Raw genomic sequence first — 23,356 nt, forward strand, 5'->3', positions numbered from 1 at the left:
ATGAGTTGTACCTCTCGCTGGGGTTTACGCTCTTTTTCCACCAAAATTTTAAAGTTGGAGGAAACTGTCAAGATTTATAGAGTTAAATGCAGCATAGAGTAAAAGCAAATTAGTGGTCAAAACAGCCCAGTTTGAAAGAAGTTATTGTAGATCCTGGCTCTGAACAGATATTATGCAAGTGTTTTTTCCTGTAAGACTCACCAGCTTCAAAACAGAGCTGGGAGCACCGTTTTGAAGAAAGATGAGAAATATGACAGTTATGCAAGTGCATTAGTATCAGCGTATTCCAGTTGAAGCTAGGGCAGCTTTGTATTAGCTTCCCTCTTGACATACATCGCCAGTAAATAACATAGCTTGTGTAATAAAGGACACAGTTGCAAAGTGACTGTTAAGTTTACCTTTGATGAACAAGGTTTGTGAATTACAATGCATGTCCTTGTTTTCTACAGAAACCTCTCTGTTCGGATGGGGTATAGTTAAGAGTACGTGGCAAGGTCAACTTCCTGAGCCATCTCTGGGTGGGATGAGGGGACTGCCCATGCAGCAAGGTCTCATGGTTTTCACAGGGATGGAAAGCAAAGGGCTGCTTAATTCTTTCCCAGTGTCAGCAGTTAAATGACATAATATTGAATAAGTCTTTCTTCTATAATTGCTCGTTGGAATTTGCCAAGCCATAAAGAAAATACATTTTCATTTTTATTATCTTTTCTACAGCTGCAATAGCAATGTTTCAAACTCTTGTGTCCTCACTGTATTCTCATAATGTTGAGAAATATTGTGAAACATTGCTGGTATTCATCAAACACTTAAAGACCTCTTTATACAGGGCCTTTTTTAATTAGTGAAGTTAGTATTAAACGCTTGTTGTATGCTACAGCACAAGTCAAAATATAATGGTCTAAAATAAATATAACGGTCTAAAATAAAAGCTCATGCATAACTGTCATAACAAATCTTGCCCAATATAATACCCTTTCTACTTTCTTTCCTTTGTCAAATATACGGGTCATGTATTTCTGAAAGTGAACACTGTCCAGACTGTTTCAGATTGAGGAGGAAGTCAAATACGAGATCCGTTAGAGGAAGTGTTCAGCTTGAGTCTTATCTGTGTTATAGAAACATGCATGTGAGTGATGATGGATATTCCTATTGAAGTACAAATCAAATTAACCAATTTCCACATGAAGCAGTCCATTCAATTTGTGTTAGAGGAACTTCAGCATTTTTCCTGTGCAGGCACGTGTAGGTATCGATTGAAAGCCAAAAACTGGTTTTGTTTAGCATTCATCAAGATTATCGTCCAGTCACAGCTCACAAGGCTAAATGGTACCTTCATGCTCTTGCCATTCCAGTAACACTAGTGAAATTGTTGTTAGCGTAAGAACCAAAAGGCTTGTTATGCTATATGCAAATTTTAACTATTAAGAAGAGAAAAAATAAGGTTGACCAGTGAGGAAATGCTCTGATCTAACAACTTAAGGGGAATCCATCCCTAGCCAGTGGAAGGAAAATCAGTCTTCTAAAAAATTAAATAGCATTAGCATCAAAATCAAGAGTGAGAAATGGCTGACTTTAGCCAATATATGTGATAAAATAAAAAAGTTACTCTGTAGGTTGCTGCTGCTCAGTAAAAGCTTTTCGAATCACCTTAATTGTACGCCTTACTTGGAGGGGTCTAATAGACTCTTAAAGGAATGTTTTTGCCAATGATTCATCCAAGGCATTGTTCGGTTGTTGTAATTCAATGTCGTACTGGTTACATCTGGTTCTTCACAAGAAAAGTGAAATATTGCACTCCGCTTATGTGTGTGGGAGGACTTGGATTTGCAGGCCTTCTGTTTTGCTGAGCAATTAATATGTATGTATATGGGGGTATAGTGATTTTCCCGAATGAACAAATCCTTATGACTGTGCTTCACCAAGCTGAATTGCAAAAACATCCTGTGTGCTTGTATACAAGTTTGAAATATTGCTGTTGCAGCTATAGAAAAGATAATAAAAATGAAAAGATCCAATCCAATTACAAGTAATTAGTTGTGGTTTTGTTGTGTAATGCCATTACAAGGCAGGGTGGTTTCAATAGCTCTGCTGAAAGACAATGTGCTCTCTATGTAACTGGGAATGGCAGGGCAGAGACTCAAGGAGGCTGAAAGATGGGAGAGTGGTGTCAGCTTATAAAAATTGATTTTTTTTTTAAATTGGTCTGAAAACCTGTATTAGTGACTTCTGCAGGTTAGTTGTAACCACTAAGGTGAGACCTTAGGGCAAATGGTAGAATTTCCCTAGTGCTGGTGACACCTACCTGGTGATCCATGGGCAGGCTCTGCTAATTGTGATTGCTGCTGCCTTTCCTCCTGCCCCCACATGCCCACATCCTTGTGTTAAATAAAGGCTTTGAAGAAGGGGAAATTTGTTGAGCCAATTGTTCTCTCTCAAGTGGACTTAAGTTGTGACTTAGTATGCACGAAGTTTAAGGGGAAGGGGGGGTTGTCAAGGAGTCCAGAATCTGTGTAACCTACAATGGGCCTGATCTGCGCCTGGTTGATTTTCAGAAAAAATGTGAAATCCTCTGCTCTTTTGATTTAGAGGAAATGTTTCTTCTCCCAGTAGTTTGTTAAATGATAGTGTTAAGCAAACGAAAATGAAGAGAGTTATCAAACCTCTTCTCATGAAAGAGCTGTGCTGGAGGAACATGATGCAGCCACCTCCTTTGGGCTGGGATCTCCATGCAGATGCTGCCTGGCTGGGGGTGCCCCAGGCTTACCTTCAGGGACCTGCTGTTCCCTTGCATGTGGCCATCCTGACTGGGAAGGAGAAATACTATTTATTTCTTTAAAAAAGAAAACAAACCAGGGGGTCTACCTGAAGTTCTGTATGAAGCTGTATTTTTATGAACTGCACATTGTCAGGTTAATGCTCTTCAGTTTATCAGAAAATTGTACAATTGGGTTTAATTATACCGAGTGACTTTATGTACCAGCTTAGGTGCTTAGCTTAAGAGGCTAAACTTGCTTGGCTATCTAGACAGCTGATAGAAAGTGTCTTCTGCCAAGAGCAGTTGATAGCAGGTCCCTGGTGTAGGTGTCCCTGTCTTCCTGAGGAGCTTTATGTTTCATCATGGGCTGGGAGGGAGCCTAAGGAAACTCCTAAATTAGGCATTTGAAGTTGGGTGGTGCAAAAATCCACTGCCAGCACCATTCACTTCTGCAGTCAAGCCATTTTTCCCGAAACCTTCTCATGTCCTCCCCATGAACAGAAGAGTTTACAACGTATTCACAAGGTCAGCAACATTTACCTTAACCAAGTCACGTTGCAGCAGGGAGGAAGAGGTGAGTGCCAGCAGGAAAGCTCTTCTTGACAAGCCCACATGGCCAGTTCCTCTTCCTCCTTACCAACAGATGGTGAGATGAGGTCATTCAGTGGCTATAAGGGCACAAGTGAGGAGAGAGGGACTTGAAGAATTGGCTCGAGCAATCTGAGATCATGTAATGCCACACCAGAAACACCCGATGGCTGAGCCATCCATCCAACTGAAGGCCATTAGCAGAGTTGACGTGAATTCTTTTCTAAAATTCTTTTCTAAAACGGCGAAACCGAAAGAGGATCTTTTGTCAGTAGGAGAATTCTATGAGTTGTTTTGCAATCTTTTTTTTTTTATAAAAAATAAATCACATAATTGTACTTTTCATTTCAGAGTGATTCCTGTAGGAAATCTTCCAAATCCAAGCGAGACAAGGAGAAACAGGCTTGCAAGAGCTGCAGCGAAAGCTTTAACTCCATCACTAAGAGGCGGCACCACTGTAAGCAGTGTGGGGCTGTAAGTATCAGAAAGCACTGAGCTTTTTAATTTATCCTGCACAGACTGTTGAAGAGAATTTTTTATTTTTTCAGTGCAGGAACTAAAAGATGTTCTGGTTCATGGCAGGTCATTGAGAGATGAGATCTTTCCACTTGCTTTACCCCCTGGGAATCAGGGGGAAAAAAGGCAGAACTCCAGTGCAAGGGGCCTAGTCTGTGCTGTTTTAAAGGCAAATACAGCACCTTAGTGGATAAGAAGAAAGGTGCTGCCTTCTCTGGGGATGTGCATGTATCTGGGGAGGGGGCTGTCCCCTATATTTTGTTTGCAGAAACAGAATGGCCTTCTGACAGCCTTACTTGACACAGCAGCTCTTTCTAGGATAAACAGCTGACCGTACAATATTAAAGATGGATGGTTTCTTCTTTCCCTAAAGCAGAGTTGTCAAGAATTGCTTGCGCCAAAGTGGTTTCCTCCTGCTTGAAAAGTCAAAAAAAAAAAAAAAAAATCAGTCCTGGAGATTCAAGACCAGGTTACTGAAGGCACTTAGCCACCCTTCCCCAGTGCCATTCACCGATAGCTTAATTCTCAGGGTTTTTTTCTGAAAATCGCAACCACAGCCAAGATGAGATTGATTTCTGTAATATGACTTGAAACCTGCCTTCTGTGACTTGAGTTTCACAGTTCAGTATTCCTAATGTAACTAGTACAGAATAATGTTATTTAAATACCATTAATTTGAAGTGGAGATAAATTTTCAGCTGAAGAGAGACCTAAATGTATAGCTAAGATGTTTGAGGAAACCTCAGTCTCAGCAATTGAAATAAAATTACTATGGAGGAGACACTTTTGCACCGGAACTGGGATTTTCAACCTTCTGGTTTTGTTTTTATTAATAATTACTAAAATCATGAAATATATTTCTGGAGGTTTAAAATGTTCCATTGCAAAGCTCAGTATTATTAAAAAAATGAAATAATAGCTTTCCCCCATGAACAGAGAAATAGCAAGAATTACATTATTAATAATTTATTGTTAAACGGTTGTTGGTTATGCGGTGTTTTGTCATGTGGCAATAGCATTCAAGTTAAAGTTAATTCGTCTCGAGGAAAGACTATCATGTTTCTAAAAATGCTAGCTTGCTTTTGTTTATATAACTCGGCAGAATGGTGCTTCACTTAACACTTGCTGAATTAAGGCAGTTACCTTCATATAGTAATTAACATCTCGTAGCGAAGCATATAATAACATATACTTGTACCTGAAGGGCATTTGTGGTTTATTATCGTACAGTAAATTCAGAATGGATGTGGAATCCAGCTGACTGCCCCTGCCTTGGACCCCAAGGGACAGTTTCTCTCCCTGGAGCAGCTGTGCAACAGCAAGTGGTAGAGTCAGATTTTAAGCGTGAAAACAGGTTCCAGAGCTGCAGATCCATCACTCTTCACAAGCACTGGTTTCATGGGACTAATGTATCATTGTGTGCTCTTGGAAGCTGCGGGAGTGTTAATCTGCTGGAGGGTAGGCAGGCTCTGCAGAGGGACTTGGACAGGCTGGATCCATGGGCCAAGGTCAATTGTATGAGGTTCAACAAGGCTCAGTGCAAGGTCCTGCACTTGGGCCACAGCAACCCCATGCAACGCTACAGGCTTGGGGAAGAGTGGCTGGAAAGCTGCCTGGCAGAGAAGGACCTGGGGGTGTTGGTCGACAGCCGCCTGAATATGAGCCAGCAGTGTGCCCAGGTGGCCAAGAAAGCCAATGGCATCCTGGCTTGTATCAGGAATAGTGTGGCCAGCAGGAGCAGGGCAGTGATCGTGCCCCTGTACTCGGTACTGGTGAGGCCGCACCTCGAATGCTGTGTTCAGTGTTGGGCCCCTCACTCCAAGAGAGACATTGAGGGGCTGGAGCGTGTGCAGAGAAGGGCAACGGAGCTGGGGAAGGGTCTGGAGCCCAAGGCTGATGGGGAGCGGCTGAGGGACCTGGGGTTGTTCAGCCTGGAGAAAAGGAGGCTGAGGGGAGACCTCATCGCTCTCTACAACTGCCTGAAAGGAGGTTGTAGAGAGGTGGGGTCGGTCTCTTCTCCCAGGTAACAAGTGATAGAACAAGAGGAAATGGCCTCAAGTTGAGCCAGGGGAGGTTTAGACTGGATATTAGGAAATTTTTCGTCACTGAAAGGGTTATGAAGCATTGGAACAGGCTGCCCAGGGAAGTGGTTGAGTCGCCATCCCTGGAGGTATTTAAAGGACGTTTGGATGAGGTGCTTAGGGACATGGTGTAGTGGTGGTCTTGGCAGTGTTAGGTTTACGGTTGGACTCTATCATCTTAAAGGTCTTTTCCAACCTATACGATTCTGTGATTTTGTGAAAGTTGTCAATTTGACATCAGGCAAATAGTTTTTATTGGATAATATATTGGACTATGTTCTTAAAATGGTCAGTGATTTTTGGATTCCTCAGTTCTATCAGGCTGAACTGCCTAATTGACGAGGAAGTGTCAGCCACCTTTACTTTGAAAATCAGTCCTTCCTAGACCATTTTATGATTGGCATTAAAAAGCACTAATTGCTTTGTCAACCTAAGCCCTTTTTGACTCAGAAAGGCTTATAAGAAAAGCAAACTTGCATGATGTTAATCATAAAGCATTTCTGAAAAAGCATATGTTTTCTTTAATTAGGTATATTGGTACACAGCATGGGATCACCAAAACGTTAATTATTAATGGAGGTAAATAAAGTAAATATTATATTGGTCGCTCTATCTTAACGCTTACATTAGCTTTCCGGGTTTTACTTTAATAACAACTGTTCCGCAAGTCACTTTCTTTGGAGAAGGGTTATGCTTTAATGATGGCTCATAAAGCACCATCTTTCTGATACAGGTGATCTGTGCAAAGTGCTCTGAGTTTAAACCACTTGCAGATAACAGCCGTCATAATCGAGTGTGTAAAGAGTGTTTTCTGCAGTTACCAGCCAGCCCGTGCAGCCCTGGAGTGGAAGCAGTCGGAGAACAAAAGAAAAGACTAGCTGCAGAGGTACGGTATTTAGCTAAGAAACTTTTGGTGTGCTAGCTGCCCTTGTGAGTCTCTCTCTCTCGCTCTTTTTTTTTTTTTTTTTAAATGTGTTTATTTAAAACAAATAAAATTGTTTGGTTATCTTTTTTTCCCCCACCATGGTATTTGACCCTCTGGCCTATAACTTGAATTGAATGTACATGCAGCTGGAATGCTGTTTGTAAATGGCGAGCGTTCATCGTAAGATGCTGATCGTACAGGGATGCACACAGGCTTTGCAGCTAAGCTTCAGCTTTCAAAGTAACAAAAAAAGAGGAAAAACTTCTGGCTTCTTTTTATTATGGTGCATTTCCAATCTTGAGTTGTGGACAATAACTATCGGCAAAACTTGGCAAAATAAGATTTATTTTTTCACTTTTAACTCCATATGGAAGATACTTTTGCACTCCTTATTTCACATCCTGTCAAAATATCACTGAAACAAATTTTTTCTTAGTTGATCGTGCAAAAGCATGGCATCCTTCTGAAAGACTGTCAGGATTCACTGAAACGTTCTCAAACCTGCTGTAATGCAGACTCTTTTCTCCGAGACGTGACTTCCACAAATTACGCTGTGTAAACTACTGCTTCACAATTGCCATAGGTGTCACCAGGCTTTATACCATGATAGTGGCACATCCTACCCTTATTTTTTACAAGAACAAGAAACGTATTGGCAAACTGATTTGTTTTATCCTCACCCACAACAACTGAACCTTCTCTTACCAATGCTTTTTTTAGACTACGAGCAGAGCTGTGAGTACCATTACGTGCCACGCTTTTCATGGGCCACCTTGAAGAAAAGGATTTTATTTATTTTACCTGTGAAATACAGCCAGAAGTCACTGCATGTGTAAAAGAGGACAATCATCTCAATTGAAAGTGGACCCACAGGGACATCAGATTCTTGAAAGAGCCACTGACACACTGAGAACATAACTTCATTGCAAGTCATCCTTCCCCCTGATATGCTGACCTACACCATCCTGCTTTGAGCACTGCATGGAATATTGGGGAACAGTTGCAGCCTATACTGAAAAACATCTTACCTTGAAAAACATCTTTCTGGAAGCCACCCCTCAGAGCCATCAGACTGCCTTCCAGCCTTGTTATACTCCTCGTCAGAACCAAACTATGTGGAAAAGAGCTAGACTCTGAGCAAGAAACATAAACCTGCCAGTGCATATCCAGAGCTTCTGTAATAAATGCTTCCTCAAATAGTCTTCTTAGACCCTGCCCAGCTCTACTTCCCAGCATGTCATATTTCTTTCCAGGCTACTAAATGTACCTACACAGGTAAAATTACACCAGCACGGTGTCCCAGAGTGAACTTTGCTGCTCAGGTGCTTTGTCAGCTTTGTACCAAACACATCCAGAATCTCAGAAATACTAAGTGGGGTAAAGCTACAAATTCACATTGCCCTTCCCTGAACTACCACGTCTGCAGAGCACAGAGAAGATTCTGGATCCAGAGCTTGATACCATCAAAAACTTCAGATATACACTACAGCTATGCCTACAGACGATGAGCACTTAATATGCATCAGTATAGTCTGTGGTATCTCATGATAAACTTTCTAGCACTGTTTCAGCAGAGGTGTTTGCCAGTAAAGTGAAAACCTACACCTACTCAGCCAAGAGCTCTGTTAATCTGAAAAGCCAAAAAGCAAAGCAGTGAAATGTGACCTATGGCTTTCCTTTAGAAAGCAGATTACAGCAGAAAGCTGTAAAAACCCAAGGAAAAGAGTAATTTTTCCCTCATATGCTCAGGCTTCTAGCCTTCTGCTAAATCTTCAAAGGATCAGGTAAAACACAAGAAAGTAGGTGTCTAAAAAAGAAAGATCAGAGCCAGTCTTTTTCTTTCCCTCCTATTTACGTTAAACTTTCTTAACAAGCTTAATAGCAGCTGAGGAGATTGCCACTTTACAAATGTTGTTAGCAGATGCCAGAAATCCCCAGGAGACTTCTGTGCAGAGTCTCATGTGAACAGGAATTTTGTTTTTCTTTGCTTTCTGTCAGAAGACAAAAATTTCTTTCAATCTTTTTTTGCCCTAGTGCTCTCTGTTTTGGCTCACATCTCCCTGCATCCGTGCACAAGAGTGTCTGTCCATACACCTTTTGCATTAATTTGCAATCATCTCCTAGCCTACTTTGCTAAGCAAGAAACTAGCTGCATCATCTTAATTACCATTCTCGTTTTACTTGGTGGAGGTGGAATTTAACGTCATGTCCGCTGGGAATAGTAGTTCAGCATCTGCCTTTATTACATGGAATTGTGCTATTTCTTGATGGCATATAATAATGATTAAACTTTTGTTCAGTTATGGGCTATCCAGCGTTTGCCCTGCTGTATTATTTGACTCTGAACAACCTAAATTAAGTATATTTTATACTTAATTCTAAGTATTTTGCCCACGTAAGCATCCATGGAAACAGCTCTTTATTTCTTCTTTTTTTTTTCCTTCATCCAGAAGCAAAGCATCTTAGCAGCTGAAAACAGCCTCTTCAGCAGCTACCTCCAGTTCCTTGAAAAAGGGAAGACTTGGTACAAAATGTGGGTGACCATCCCCAAGACTGAACCTCTTGTTCTGTATCTGCAAGGAAGCAGCCAGGTAAAATGACATTCACGAGGGTTAACGCACAGCCAAAAAAAAAAAGCATAAGTTTAAATATGTCAAGCTGAGAAATAGGTCAAAGGATTTGGCTTGGTTTCAACAACAAAAATGAACTTGGTATTCTGAATATAGCACAAAGCCTCAGAGATTTCAGATTTCCTTGTCATCTGTAGTTACTGCTGATATGGTTGTGAGCAAATGTTTAAGCTCATAGCTTTTCTCTTCCACTTTTTAACAAAAGGACAAAACAAGGATAATTTGATTATGTTTTGGGTTTTTTAGAGGTTTCAGACAGGTATATTCAAAGGTTTTATTACCCTGTCATTAGGGAAAGCACTTTCCTGTAAAACGTATAGAGCTGCAAAGCAGTCTGAATATTGCAATTGCTGTTTCAAGCTTTTCTTTTTTTTGTAAACCTAGTTCTGGGTTGAGAGGGTGGAGGAATTTGTGGAAATGTAGATGTTGTTCAGCCTGAAAAATGGACTGTGTTTGGTAAAGCTCCTTGTCGTAGCATCATGTGATTTTATCTTTACTTGAAATAATTACCGTGGTAAGCTTTTTTTTTTAAGTGTACTATTGAAGCTAACTAGCATTTGTGTGTGATGAAAGTCAAGTGATAGAAATATCTATATCCAAGACAGAATATCCAAAATAGAAATATCAGTCATGCTTCCTTAGTGCTGAAGATAAAGAGTGACAATGCTGAAATGAGATCCCCCATATCCAATTTTGTATTTGGCGTTTGACACATTTATATACAGCTTTGTTTTATGTCCTTGGTGGAATGGAAGAAGAAGTGGGTCTGAATTCAGCCTACCATTACCCTGCTTTAATTCTAGCGAGATGAAGAGTTTGCTTTTTATTAGCATCAGTTTGTATGGCTGCAGCTGGGAACAGTCTGGGAACTAAATATTACCCATGATTTTACGAAGTTACTCAAAGTAAAGCTTACCCCATAGCAAATGTTCAACAAGAAGTACATGTTGTCCTTAGAAGAGTGTTCGTTTTGCTGTCAGGAAGAATACCTCTGGTTTTAAACAAATATGTGTCGTGTTTTAAGCATAGTGCTCAAGAGGCTGAAAGCTTGAATTTGGAGCTCCAGACACAGCCCACTTGCTTCGTCTGGGATTCAAACCCCACACTGGGTAAGCTTCCAATTCATGCCACGGGCAGCGAGCTGCCTGGCCTCCCTCCTAGTCAACAGGAGATGCATGACTGAAATTACAAGTTGAAAAAGCAAACGGCCTCAGACAAAGTGCTAAAACGAATGCAACAAACCCAATCTTTAGATCTCTCTGGAGTCAGAGTCTGGGGAAAGGAAAAAAGCTTTAAGAAGCAAAGCAGAGAGAATGGCTTTGCTGCGAAACTTTTCAACTGATGTGAAAGCTGTGCCTCAACAAAGGACCAGTGCAAGCCCTGTATCCCATACAAACCAAGCCAGAGTGTCTCGCACAGGCGAGCTTGGGGAAGGAGAGTGGGAATAGAGGGAGAGAGGTCTGAATTCTTTGGCCTTCCTCACCCAGGAGCATCGTATATCGTCTAAGAGATGACTGGAACAAGGAGTTGAGAGGAAGCAACGCCCCTTACATGGTATGCCCTAGAAAGAGAATTTCTCCTAGTGCCCAGCCGATTGTCTCAGGACAGCACAAGTAATAACCCCTGGGACATAAACCAGCTGTATTCAGTGCACAGCAGAATGATGCTGGATTCTCCAGGCCCCCTCCTGACAGTCATGCAAAGCCAGGGTTGGAAGCTGGAGGAGCTTCTGTGCTTCAGATGCTACATTCTTTGCTCCATGTCCTGCCAAATTTGATCTTGAGCCTCTGGTGATGTTATTAGTAAGATCCTATTTTTTAGGGGAAAAGGGTGCCTTTGACACTGATTGTCAATTTTATGACAGTTAAATTCAGTGGTTAGTGTCCTCAACTATTTCAGGTGTGAGATAAATCTCCCAATAAAGTGGCAAGAAAGCATACAGGACAAGGTTGATCTATCTTACATTCAATAACCAAGACAGAATTTACTATCAGGAATCACCAGTTGCAGGCTGAGACTATAAATGGCAAGAATGAGTCCCTTCTTCAAAGGCCTACCATTCCCACTCATACTTTCTTCAATTTGCATCCAACTGAAGGAAAAAATGACAAAGCAAATCCCATTCCTTGATGTTAACCCAACGTTCTTGTTAGTGCTGGCTTACATAGTATACACTAGACTTCTGAGAAAAATCTCTTCAGAGCTTCTCTCCTGGTAGCTGAGTGTCTGGAATCAGTCGGGAACCACTCACGTGCTTGAATGTTATTTTCCCAGGTGTTGTTTTGTTTTGTACAACCACCTTGATGCATCTCACAAACCTCTTCAGGCCTGCAAAGAAGCATTTCCGTGCCTAAAAAAAGAGGTGCCTTTTGGGAATAATATTGCCAACAGTGGTATTTAAGGTCTTGAAACACAAACCAAGTGAAGCATGACTATAGCAGTTTGAAAGTTGGGGGATTATTTTTAAAAAGAACAGAAAGAATAGCTGCCTCTTGGGAAGGAGTAAACCAAGCTGAATCTGGAGCTTCTGATACAGTAAAAGCCCTGACAGCTTTTGTCCTCTGCACCCCCGGCCCTCACACCGAAGAAGGGATGCCAGTGCAAATGGAAATATGACTTGCAGGTTTTAAAATAGCAAGAAAACTGCTCTTTTGCTTTAGATCCTTGTTCCAGGAGAATGAATTAATCCCCTGAGTGTTCACAGTTTAAGTCTTGCATAAGGCTTTATGCATGAGGATAAAATTCACAGCTTATTTACGAATGGAAATCATACCAATTTTATCTGTCCTCAAACTGAGACAGAATTTGTGCAGCTGTTTGTCATGTTTATCTGAGTTGAATTATAAGAGTTTGCTTATAGGCAAAGACCACCAAGGATCAGCAGTTTTATAGAAATTAGTCTGTCTTTCCAAGGGCTCCACCTGGAGCTTCTGCCCCTGTTGGCCTCGCAAAATGCGCAACTATCTCCAGAGCTCTGACGTTAATTTACACCTGATTGAGAAATGCAGGATTAAGGAGTCCCAGCTAGCTAGAGAAGTAATGAATTTTGGAGAAATACGGAGGGTAAACCTAGTATAGCGAGAGCTAGCGTATATAATAATTATCAGGTTTGATCCAAGAGAAAATTTTGCTTTATAAATTCTGAAGAAAAGTCTTTTATTCATCATGTAAATGTGATTTACTCCTAGAAAGTAGGGGAGTAGCTGAGTTTGAAGTTGAGCTCAGGGTTTTAGAGAAGTATTTTTGTGGCTTGTCTGTTGACCCTGATTAGGTGAAGCTTTGATTGGCCCTGCACGAAACTCTGCCTGTTCTTTTTCATGGTCCTGCAGAGCTTTCGATCTTGGCACGCCATCACGTCACGGGAGTCTCTCAACGATTTGTGCAAAGTTGGGATTAGATCATAAGTGGGTAGAGAGTGGAGTTTGGGTGGAAGAACAAGGATTATTTCTAAGCCTACTCAAAAGTAGTAGGGGAAAATGATAGTGGTCCATCAGTGGGTAACTGTTGTTCTGTATATTTGTGTAAGAGAGCTTACACACTGCAAAGATGTTTGTATGGAGGGGTGCATGAAATAGAACTGCCTGTATGGTGGAATTGAGCTATCCATTCCCAAATCTTAAACCCTGCGTGTTGTAATGGCTGTAGTAGAGCAATAAATAAATGCGGCTGTAATTACCTAGGTAAATAACTCATTTGTATTATGCTGCTTAGAGTCAGGATAAGTGCACAATGCTTGTGATTACTGACAGTATTATACATCCAGTAGGTTTTTGTGTATCACTCGCTGTCTCTGGAAAATGATTGAAATCAACCCGAAAGCAAAGGTCTTCTCAGCACTGGGTAGTTTGGTTTGATGGAATACTGATATCATGCAACCCTAGTATGTTGCATACAGAAATATTTAAACAAAAAAACCTGAACCAGCCAAATCCAGTAGGCTCTTAAAAATGGAATATGACATTTATCTCTCTGTAAGGCTTGTAAATCCTACTTATGTGCTCAGCGTAGAGCCTGAATTCCTCGTGGGTGCAGAACAGCCCCTGGATTTGGTAGGAGGGGAAGGCTCAGTGCCAGAGGAAATCCAGAGATGCTTATGGTCCGGCAGAGAGATCTGGTTTGGGTGTGTGATATGACTGGAGGCTGCATGCTTCACCTTTATCTGTCAGTAGTGCAGCTTTTCAGAGATAATTTAAATCCCTTCCTTTTGGATCAGGCAGGTACAGAGAAAGTGACAAAGGCATCATATTAAGAAAAGGGAGGAAGCAAGACCAAAGGCAGTCTGCTTAATTTGCCTGTGTCTGCACGTGTTGGGTAGGTGTAACGTGTACAATTCAAACATCAATTTGCTCTTACGCTGCACTTCTTGGCTACAAACGATATCATTTTTCATTGTCATGGGCAACCGCCAATCGTACATGTGACAAGTCTTAGTATCTCTTTTTGTAAAACAAGATCAGTGAAGCAGGTATGGTTGAGCTTGCATGTGCTCTTGTGCGTTTTGTGTTCATCAGTCCCATATTTGCTCGCTTTAGCACTGCCACGTATGCAGGTCTAGAGCTACTCTGTACATACTAGTTCAAACTTCTGCATGTGCAAGACCTCCCTGTTTATACGGATGCGGCTATGGTGTCAGGATCTAGAAATTGTATGCTGCTTTTAACACAATGACTTGCACTCAAATAAGAACTGAATTCTTTAGTGTTTGACCCAAAGTTGCCGTAAATCTCCTTGAATAGTGCTTGGTCTTCAACCAGATGGACTCTGGCATTTTTGCATAACAATAACAAGTAGTAGATTAATAAATCAGGAAGCTTGTATTGATTTAATAAAATGTGTAGACACATTTTTGACTGTGTATTTTTTGCCCCTTTAGTTAATGTTTGTGTTTGCATTGATGCGAACAGTTCTGAAACTTGAATTACTTTAGTCTAAGTATTAGAAAAGTAGATTTTTTTTGCCATTGTTCTCAGAGCTGTGGTCCCCTTCCAGATTTACTAAATTGTCTGCATTCAGTATGGGGTGACAAAAGAATGACTTTGCCACCTCTTTGTGGGTTGCCTTGTTAACTTTGGTATGAGGCATTGAACTTGAGTAGGCTGCTACACAAGTAGCTGCTACAAGAGGCGACGACTTCTTACAGATGTTTGATGCCTGTGTGGTTTAGACTTCAGTTTGGGGACCCACCTTTGAAAATGCTTTGATGGCATCAGTTGAAACGAGTTGCTTGATCATGGCACACCCTGCCTTGCCAAAGTACACATTTCCTGAGAGCTTAGTAGAGGAGCTGGTTGATGCTCAAGATGTGACTGTTAGAGAGTTGTATCGCTCCTTAGATCTGTGAGTTAATCTGGCCTTTAAAGGATGCTCAGGAATCTGAGCTTCGACTTCCTTGACAAGTCTGAAAGGCATCATAAATAACCCAAGACCTTCTGAGAAGCTTCACTGATTGATTTAGAATCTGAAATTCTCTTTTATTTCAAAGTCTCTTCCCTGGTAGTTGTCTTTGTGTCTCTCAGTGTCCAGCTCTGCTTATTTGTCTCCTTTAAACTAATCTTACAAATGTCCCATGGGGTTCAAAAAGGACTACACAGAACTATTCTCAGCTGGATCTGAGTGCCTGCACCTAATGCAAAGCGTGTTTTTGTAAAAAACAACATGCATAAGTTACGTGAAATTACATGAAAATCCCCAGCCATGCCACTGCTGGATCTGTATTCTTACTGCGAACGGGAATCTGTTAAAGAAGAAGAATAAAGCACCAATAAGTCATTGCCTTTTACTGGTTTAAGTTAAGCAGTCGATATTGCCTCTTCTCTGTTTTCTAAGTACAGTACCAAACGAGGAGCCGAATGCACATTTACTCTGGAACTGCGTTCATGTGCTTATTGAAGCGTGTGCATGCGTGTTTGCTCTGTGGGCAGGGATGGCCGGCTGCGGCTCTAGCACGGAGGGGTTGTCAGCCAGCGGCACACACCGAGACACTCTGGCTTGGTGAGAGTCGTGGTGTAGCTGCCTAGCCTGAGCGTGTGCCTGGTGACCATGTCTCAGGTGTAGGGTAACGTCTCTCCAATCACATCTTACTACTTCAAAGCAAGTTTTAAACTGTTTGAAACAGGCGTTTCTTTAAACCCATTGAGAGGAAATCTTTCTTCCCTTTCTCCCCTGCTCCTCCCATTTCAAATACCATTTGTTGCTGAATTTGTTCTTTCTTCTTTAGGATGGACGGGGCCCACGTCCTATTCCTCTGCCTGGATACGAAGTCAGTTTACCAGGTTCTGGTGAGAAGTTTGAAGTAAAGCATGTTTTTAAGCTTTGCCAGTCCCAGCAAACTCTGTATTTCAGTGCGGAAGATGAAGAACTGCAGATGAAATGGATGGAAATTCTCACCAAAGCAGCCAAAGGGGAAACTGAAGATACAGCTGAAGGGCTCGGCAACCCATAGAGCAAGTTCCATTTAGATTCTTTCCTACATGCTATAAACCATCACTTGAATTTGGTATTCATGGCACTTTGGAATCTGTATGGCTTTATATTTTCATGTGTCTGCATAGGAAATTCAGTGGTTTCTCTCCTTTTATTGTACATTTCTCACGTACAGTAGTTACCTGGCATATATTATGTTAAAGGCAAAGGTAGTTGTAGTTGTTGGTGGTGTCGATGCTGGTTTTAAAACAAAAGACAAGGAGAAAAGCATTAATTTTAACAAAGGTAATGGAAAACCATCAGTCTCTTGTTTTCCTAAATGTATATTTTCCAGTCTGTTTGATTGCTGTTCAGTGCAGGATGTGTATAGTCTGTGATTAGTTCTATAAATGCTGCCTTTTAAGTTAAATGTTGTAAAGGCTTGTGCTGGCCACTGACATTCCGTTCTCTGTCCTTTCCCTCCTGGTAAAAGGTCTTTGTGACGTGTGAGCAATGTACTGAATATTTTCCCTTTGCTAAAACTATGTCTCTGCTATTTTGAGATGACCTGTTCACAAGACAAATACTGTAGAAGGGACTTCTAAAAATGACTGCAAACTCTGCAGAAAAGAACATTAAGAAGCCTCATTGATTTTAAGCATTTATAAGATTGTTTTGTTTTCTTTTGAAACCAATACCTTCCTTCCTTCTATTTGAACCCATTTTGATGTAAGTGAACAAACGTTTTATACTGCAAACTGGGTTATGATCAATAAACAAGAACATTTTTAGTACACACAGTACAAAAAGGTGACTTTTTTGTTGTATTGGTTAGTTTAAAAGTGACCTAGGATTTATTTATATAATTTGTAAATAATGTTTCATAAGTATTTCAAGAATTTTTAAAAGATCTCAGCTAATTGACAGGATTTAGTGCATAGAATAAGAGATATTTGTATGAACTGAATTTGTAATTTAATTGTCCTGTTCACCTGTATTTGTCTTATTTTCAAACTTAAGTGCTATTTAAATAAAAATTCATGCAGTTAACTCCTGAGCCAGATCTCCAAGGCACAGCAAGCTTTAGGTCAACATTTAATATAGGTTTAAAAAAACAAACAAAAAACCAAAACAAACAAAAAAAGGCATGTCTGCTCCTAGTGGTAGTAAGCATGTAGTACTGATAAAAATGAAATAAAATCTGTCACAGTACTGTATTTTTAAATGGTTTGGTTTAACTTTTGTTTCCTCTTCAGCCTTCTACATTTTCTGATATTAGTAGAAAGAGCAAGCTACTCCCTACAGCCAGAGTTTGTTAGGATTGTTGAAAATTAGTGATCTGCATCAGTGAGTATTTTTCTTACCTACAGAAAAGGATTTGGTTTTTTCCTTGTTTGGGGTTTGGTGGTGGTTTTTTTTTTTTACACTGGTGTAACAAATCATATACCTAAAGTCCATGACACTAAAAATTAGAAGCCATGTATTTAATTAGTTACTGGTAAAATTTCATGAGACTTGCATCTTCCCTCTCCTCCCTACTCCCCCCCTCTGATCAGTTAGCATGAAAAAGGTTTCTTGCAGAGTAATTTTTATCGTATAGTTCACGAAAAGGAATCCTTTTCTGTGTGTGTTATTTCCTCCCCCGAGCTTCCCTGAAAATGTAATGATGTATAATGCTTGCCTTAAAAATTTACTCAGTTTGTATTGTTTCTGGTTTGGGGTTGAGGGTGGTTTTTTGGGGGTTGGGGTTTTTGTTTTGTTTTGTTTTAAAGTTTTTCCTTTATTACTCTGCTTGCTTGGTTCTTTTTCTTTGTTACCAAGAGAGAAATGGGAAGAGAGAATGGTAAACCAAAACAAAATTAATGTATCTTAATACATCTTTCATTTGCTATTTTTATTAACCAAGAAAAAAACTTTAGCACACCTTTTTTGCAATTTTTTTCCATTTTGTTCTTTTTTTATAAATAAGTATGTCAAATACACATCTATTCATTTTATATTCCTCAGGTCATGATCTTTAAAAAAAAAAAAAAAAAAAATCTAAAAAATATTTGTAGTGTACCAGCAACGATAACACACGATGGCACCTGCGGGCATTTTTATCACAGTTCTCATGCGGCAACTTCGTTTCCAGCATGCCTTTCCACTTTCAGGGCACATGGCAAGGAACCTGCCTGGGAAATCGCTGCTTTATGACTAAGCCCCAAATTATCAAGAGCTTTTAGAGTTTAAAGCCAGCAACTTAAACCTTGTCTGGAAAACTAATACAAGTCCATTGCAGATCTCAGAGCTCCGCTCTTGTTCGATACAGCATGAAAACACTGGAGCCTAGAGCCTAAAATGAAAGAGCTAACGGTGTTACAGATTGGGATCTCATTCCCTCACGCATGGTCAGCAACGTGACTATGGTCCAAAGCAGTGGTACTTCTCCACTAGACAGTATTATCTTCTTTCAAAGCCTGCTTTAGCTCCTGGTGAAGCTGAAGGAACAGTCTCTGTTGACCCCAGTTGGAGTTGCGTTGTACTGGAGTGAGCTACCTCTCATCCTTTTTGAGGCGTTATTCCAGCTTTGGATTATTCTTTCCTGTTCTTGGGATACACGTGTCTCGTTTACATAAATGACTTCAGTGATCTGAAGGCTGAGAACATGATCCTGGGAGATGAATCTTTCAAAGCATCTGAATGCACATCTTTTAAGAATACAGGGAATAATCACTTCAGGCTTCCTTGAATCCTGGTTAATTCATGTATCCCGGCATGTCAAGGAAATTAGCTGCTTTTTTCTTTCTTTTCTTTTTTTTTTTTTTTTTTTTTAAACTTACAAACACAAAAGAAGGCCTGGGATGATGGCAGTCTAGTTCACATGATGATAAAGAGGCATGCCAAAAGTGCAGTCAGCTAAGCCAAGCAGTGGTCCCTGAGCTTCCAAAATCTGCATTCTTCCCATTTGGTTTTATAGCTGTGCACTCAAATTCTAAACCTCATTTGGTCCCTGGCTGGCAAATTGATGGGTCTTGGGAGTGCTCCGGGGAAAGCATCAGTAAATGTTTCCTCTCATGCAATGCTCTTCCCTAGGCACGTGGGTTTGATTACTGTCAGAGTCAGGGTGCTGGTTATATGAAGCTGTAGTCAGCCTCATCCTTATTTTCTGTTGGTGAAACTAGAATATTTTATTTAAATGACCCGTTGAATGAAGAGTTGCAACTGAGAAACTCATGATACTGGTTGGTGGGATGAGGGAGATGGTGATCAGTCTTTAATGTTGGAAAGCAAAAGATCCTGCAAAGACAGATGCATATGCTTAACTTAGCGGAATATCTCCATTGCTGTCTACAGAACAAGGCAAAGCATGTGTAAAAACCTATGCAGTGTTGGGGCTTAGGATAAGAAACAATTCAAATAAACGTCACAGGCATTTGGCTATAAAGAGCTTACTTCTTAGTTTTAACCTTTACTTTTTGTACCATCATTTCTGTCTGTAATATCTTACAGTTCTATTAGATGTGTACTTACTCCAACAAATAATTGCGTATACAAAAGAGGGGAAATTTTATTGTGTTTTAGCTATTGCTTTCATATGGAACAGACGGGTATAGTGCAGAAACCTCCCAACACTTTCTCTGATCGCTTCTCTGATCACATGGGGTTTTTTGTTGAATTTGCATAGTTTTTGAAAATAGCATGTCAGTTCAGACCAACCTTCTATATAAACACATTTTTCATGAACCCAGAGGTGTATCTGGCATATTTGTCTCCGAGAGCTACATGAAATATAAAGAAAGGTTTCTTTTGTCAATGAAGTTTTGTTGCTCCAGTCATCCTTCCAGTAAATCAATTACACGAATGGCTCAATCATGTGTAACTGAGTAGCTCGGAGTAGGGTGATACAAATGTCAGGATTTTTTTTTTAGTGGTTTAGGAAAGGAGAAGGAGATCCCTTGCTTCTTGTACGGGACACTGGGTTTCCAGCCTTTTGGCTGTTAATGGAAAAGAATTTCTGTCAAACGATAAAGGTAAAAGTGTTACTTTATTCTGAAAGAACTATGTTATATTGTTTTCGATCCAGCTCTGAAATTAAGAGAGTATCTTTCTTCATTTATTTGGTTTGTTCAAAAAAAGACAATCAAGTCATCAGTTTAACAGGCATTTATCGAGGCACAAAGTGAGCTCCAAGACATGAACAGATAAATATTACCTTTTAGTAGATCTTATTCATACGAAAGTCAACAATACTTGTTTCTTATTCTTCAGGATGAGGTAAAAAACGATTAGGGGTTTTCTTGCCTGTTTTGCATCCTAGCATAATTTCCCAGAAACAGCTGCCCAGCAATACTGAAACTGTAGATTAAAGTTGGTGGTTAACCTATCTGACAGCCGCTTTACTTCCCTCATTGTCTTTCACCAGCAGCATGGAACATTTAGCTGCTAAATATAAATGACTGCATATCCTGTAAACAAGCACCTTCCCTTTTTACATACCTACCATTTCTCTTTTTCTGTTCTTCAATCCATATGGGGCATGGCAAGGTTTTTCACCGGGCTTGCGCTTTTGTCTGCGTTTTCACTTGGCTGGGCACTCTGCAGGCCCAGAGAAGCTTGACGGAGTTGAGTGATTACATTTTGCTGTAAAATGAAATAGTGATAAAATAGGCTTTTCAGAAAGCAGTTGCTGGCTGTCCCCGCAGATACTGTGTGATCTATGATCACAGGAGATTAGACTAGAGGAAGAATGCTGCTTGGAGTCACTGAAATAGAGTTTTGGGGAGCTATAACCAGCTTATGTGGATGACTTGCTCAAATGCAGCAAAATAAACTTGGGCTTCTTAGAATTGCTGCTAGCAACAACAGTGTGAAAGACTGTTACTTAGACACGTCTTATTAAAGTGGTTCCAAATGCAAACAACAAATCCTCACCTGGAATAAATTATATTCACTTCACCGATGCATTTAAATGAACCTAGGATCTGGCCTCCAATGTTGATTTGGTTTTGACTGGCAGTAGATTTCAAAAAAGCCCTCCCTCTTCTCAGTATTTTTGCCCCTGCCCTACACTGTCTACACTGTCCCACCCCAAAGAAAGCTTATTTAAAGCTGGTTTCAGAGCAGCGTGTGCGTGCAGTGTGCACTGATCAATGATGAGTCATGTTCAGCTTGATAAGGAAACGAATGGAAATCCCAACAATTTAAAGAGACTTCATGTTCCTGTGTCTAGACTACGCATGCTGCATTGGAAAGCTTTAATTTCCAAGTTCCAAAATTTGTTTGTCAGGTGGACGTGTTCTCCTTGTAAATGTTGAGTAACTTCCCTATGTTTCAGGAAGATGCTCTGCAGACATGGGAGTTTCTTAGTTCCCTTGTCAGATCAAAGTGATTTCATATGGTCTGTAGCTAGTGTATTTAAGTCTGAAAAGGAATAATCAGTTATCGCAGCATTGCAGAATGGGCAAGAATCTGCCAAGACTTTTACACTGTGTTATAAGAATTAGCCATTTGCTCTGGAAGGTCTTGTACCATAGTGGTCTACAACTTGCAAGAAGAGGTTAAACTGGCAAATACAATGTTGTCTAGTGCTGAAGAAGATGCTTTCAAATTCTAAGCTGAAGATGGCAATGTTTGGTGTGAAACTTGTGACAGCAAGTACCAGCTGACTTCTGAATTGGGTAAGAATAATTAAACGCTGTGTATTGGCCTTGTGCATGCATTATTAATTTCACTCTCCACATTGGGCAGCACATTTTTGGTTTGACAAAAAGCCCGGTATTGACTGAGATTATACTGAAGCTCTAAAGGGACCTCAGGAAGTTTTAATTTTCAACACTTTGGAGTTACCCGTGGTATTAAGTTGTAGCAGCCTGGGTGCTTTGGGCAAATCTGGAAGCACTGGGATGTGTGCCACTGGCACTGTCCACAGGCAGCCATGGATAGGAAGGTGTTTTAGGAACTCCAGTGCCACTGTGCTGTTCATAGGGTGGACGGTCCATTTAATTTTTTCACAAGGAAAATTGTACATTGGGTTTTTAGAAGTCTTTCTTAATTACAATAAATGCTGTTGAAACCACATCATGGAGAAAGGAAATAACTCAGCAACAGAATTAAAATAGGAAAACCTTTGTACTGAAAACAACATGACAATAATGCATGTGTCGTACAACTCTTAGAGCTAGGTAAGACTTCAGGGGTGGTGTATCCCCTAGCTGGGGAGAGGGAGCATTAATGTACGCATTTGGGTAGTAAAACTGTGTATTACAGAAGAGAGAAAATCTGAAGCCTATTCCTTAGGCTGTGCCAGAGACACCCATTGCTAAAGTAACGCCTGGTCCTGTGTACATCCAATTCACCTGGGAAGAGCTAGACCTATTTGCAGAACTTGAGCACCCAGAGAGACCGTATGGACCACGTGGTCATCAATTCACGTGAGGAAATCCCTTTTGATAAGCAGGCTCCAAATTCCTCTGTTAACCAGTGTCAAGAAGCATCAACTTCTTGGAGTTGGCTGACAAAAGGTCTCCCTGAAGTCATGTTAAGTGATAGTGTGAGATTGGATTGATTTAATCAGCCAAAACAGGCGTGTCTGTTCGGGTTTGTCAGTAGTGTATGACACATTGCTGTGTCCATGTGTGCTGTTGTATATCAACAGGAAGGGGACTTGCCGTATCGCTCTTGTTCCTAAAAGCAAAGCTTAAAGGTAAGTGGACGGTGCTCTCCTGTGAGCGAGTGAGGTGGTGGGGCTTCTGACTGTGTTTTGTACAAAAGCAATCAGTCTGCGTTGTCTCTGTTAATGGAAACGTTTCTGGCGAAAGGGAGATAGGGCATACCTGTAATCATCTTAGAGTCTTTGCACAAAATGAGACAGCAGAGAGTAACTTCCTTGGTTACACGGATCTGAATCCTCCCTGGAGCAGCTTCATCCTGTGCACTGAATGTATGGCAATACTTGCGGAGAAGGGGATCAAATTAAACATCTGCAGACAATGGATAGTCTGAACATGGCCCAATTCTTAAGTCTTTAGTTTTGCAGTGTAATGTTTTTCAAGTCATTTTGGGAGAGGGTTGAATGGTTTTTGCTTAAAAAGGTAATTTCATTTTTAAAAAAGGAAAAAAAAAAACAAACCTATTGGCTTGCTCCCACTTTGGTTATCCAAAGAGTTGCAACAGCAAAGGTTTCTACCATAAGCTAATAAATGGAATTATTATAGGATGTTATCAAATAAATTACAGGTGGGGATTTGAGAGAGGGGAGTAGCGCAAGGGTTTTCACTGAATTAATGGTTGTGTACTTGTGTGTGACTCTGGAACTGAGGAGTGATCGGGCCCTGGTAACACACAGCCTGTGGAGGAATTCCCAAATTCATGCCTGTGCAGGACCGTAGCTACAATACACAGGGCACAAGCAGGAGTAGGGTTGCTTTGATAACTCTGCGCTAGCAGCCCTCTTTCTCCTGACCTTACTTTTTCCAGT

At 40.6% G+C, this 23,356-nt stretch overlaps 1 protein-coding gene across 5 annotated transcripts in view; it reads left to right on the forward strand.

Moving 5' to 3' along the window:
* FGD3 (FYVE, RhoGEF and PH domain containing 3) overlaps positions 1–17,651 on the forward strand; it is a 113,459-nt gene extending 95,808 nt beyond the window's left edge. For 3 of the 5 annotated variants that reach the window (XM_075514086.1, XM_075514083.1, XM_075514087.1), the window contains 4 exons: positions 3,695–3,817; positions 6,674–6,826; positions 9,316–9,456; positions 15,713–16,691. In XM_075514086.1, the coding sequence (XP_075370201.1) occupies positions 3,695–3,817; positions 6,674–6,826; positions 9,316–9,456; positions 15,713–15,937 (642 nt within the window). In that variant the 3' untranslated portion in view covers positions 15,938–16,691. Of the gene's footprint in view, positions 1–3,694; positions 3,818–6,673; positions 6,827–7,585; positions 8,136–9,315; positions 9,457–15,712; positions 16,692–17,153 lie in introns of those variants that run through there. The other 2 variants (XM_075514085.1, XM_075514088.1) reach the window with 2 other exon arrangements.
* Positions 17,652–23,356: the final 5,705 nt, after the last annotated feature.

The sequence above is a fragment of the Mycteria americana genome, chromosome 11, assembly GCF_035582795.1.
Source record: "Mycteria americana isolate JAX WOST 10 ecotype Jacksonville Zoo and Gardens chromosome 11, USCA_MyAme_1.0, whole genome shotgun sequence".
Taxonomy (NCBI): domain Eukaryota; kingdom Metazoa; phylum Chordata; class Aves; order Ciconiiformes; family Ciconiidae; genus Mycteria; species Mycteria americana.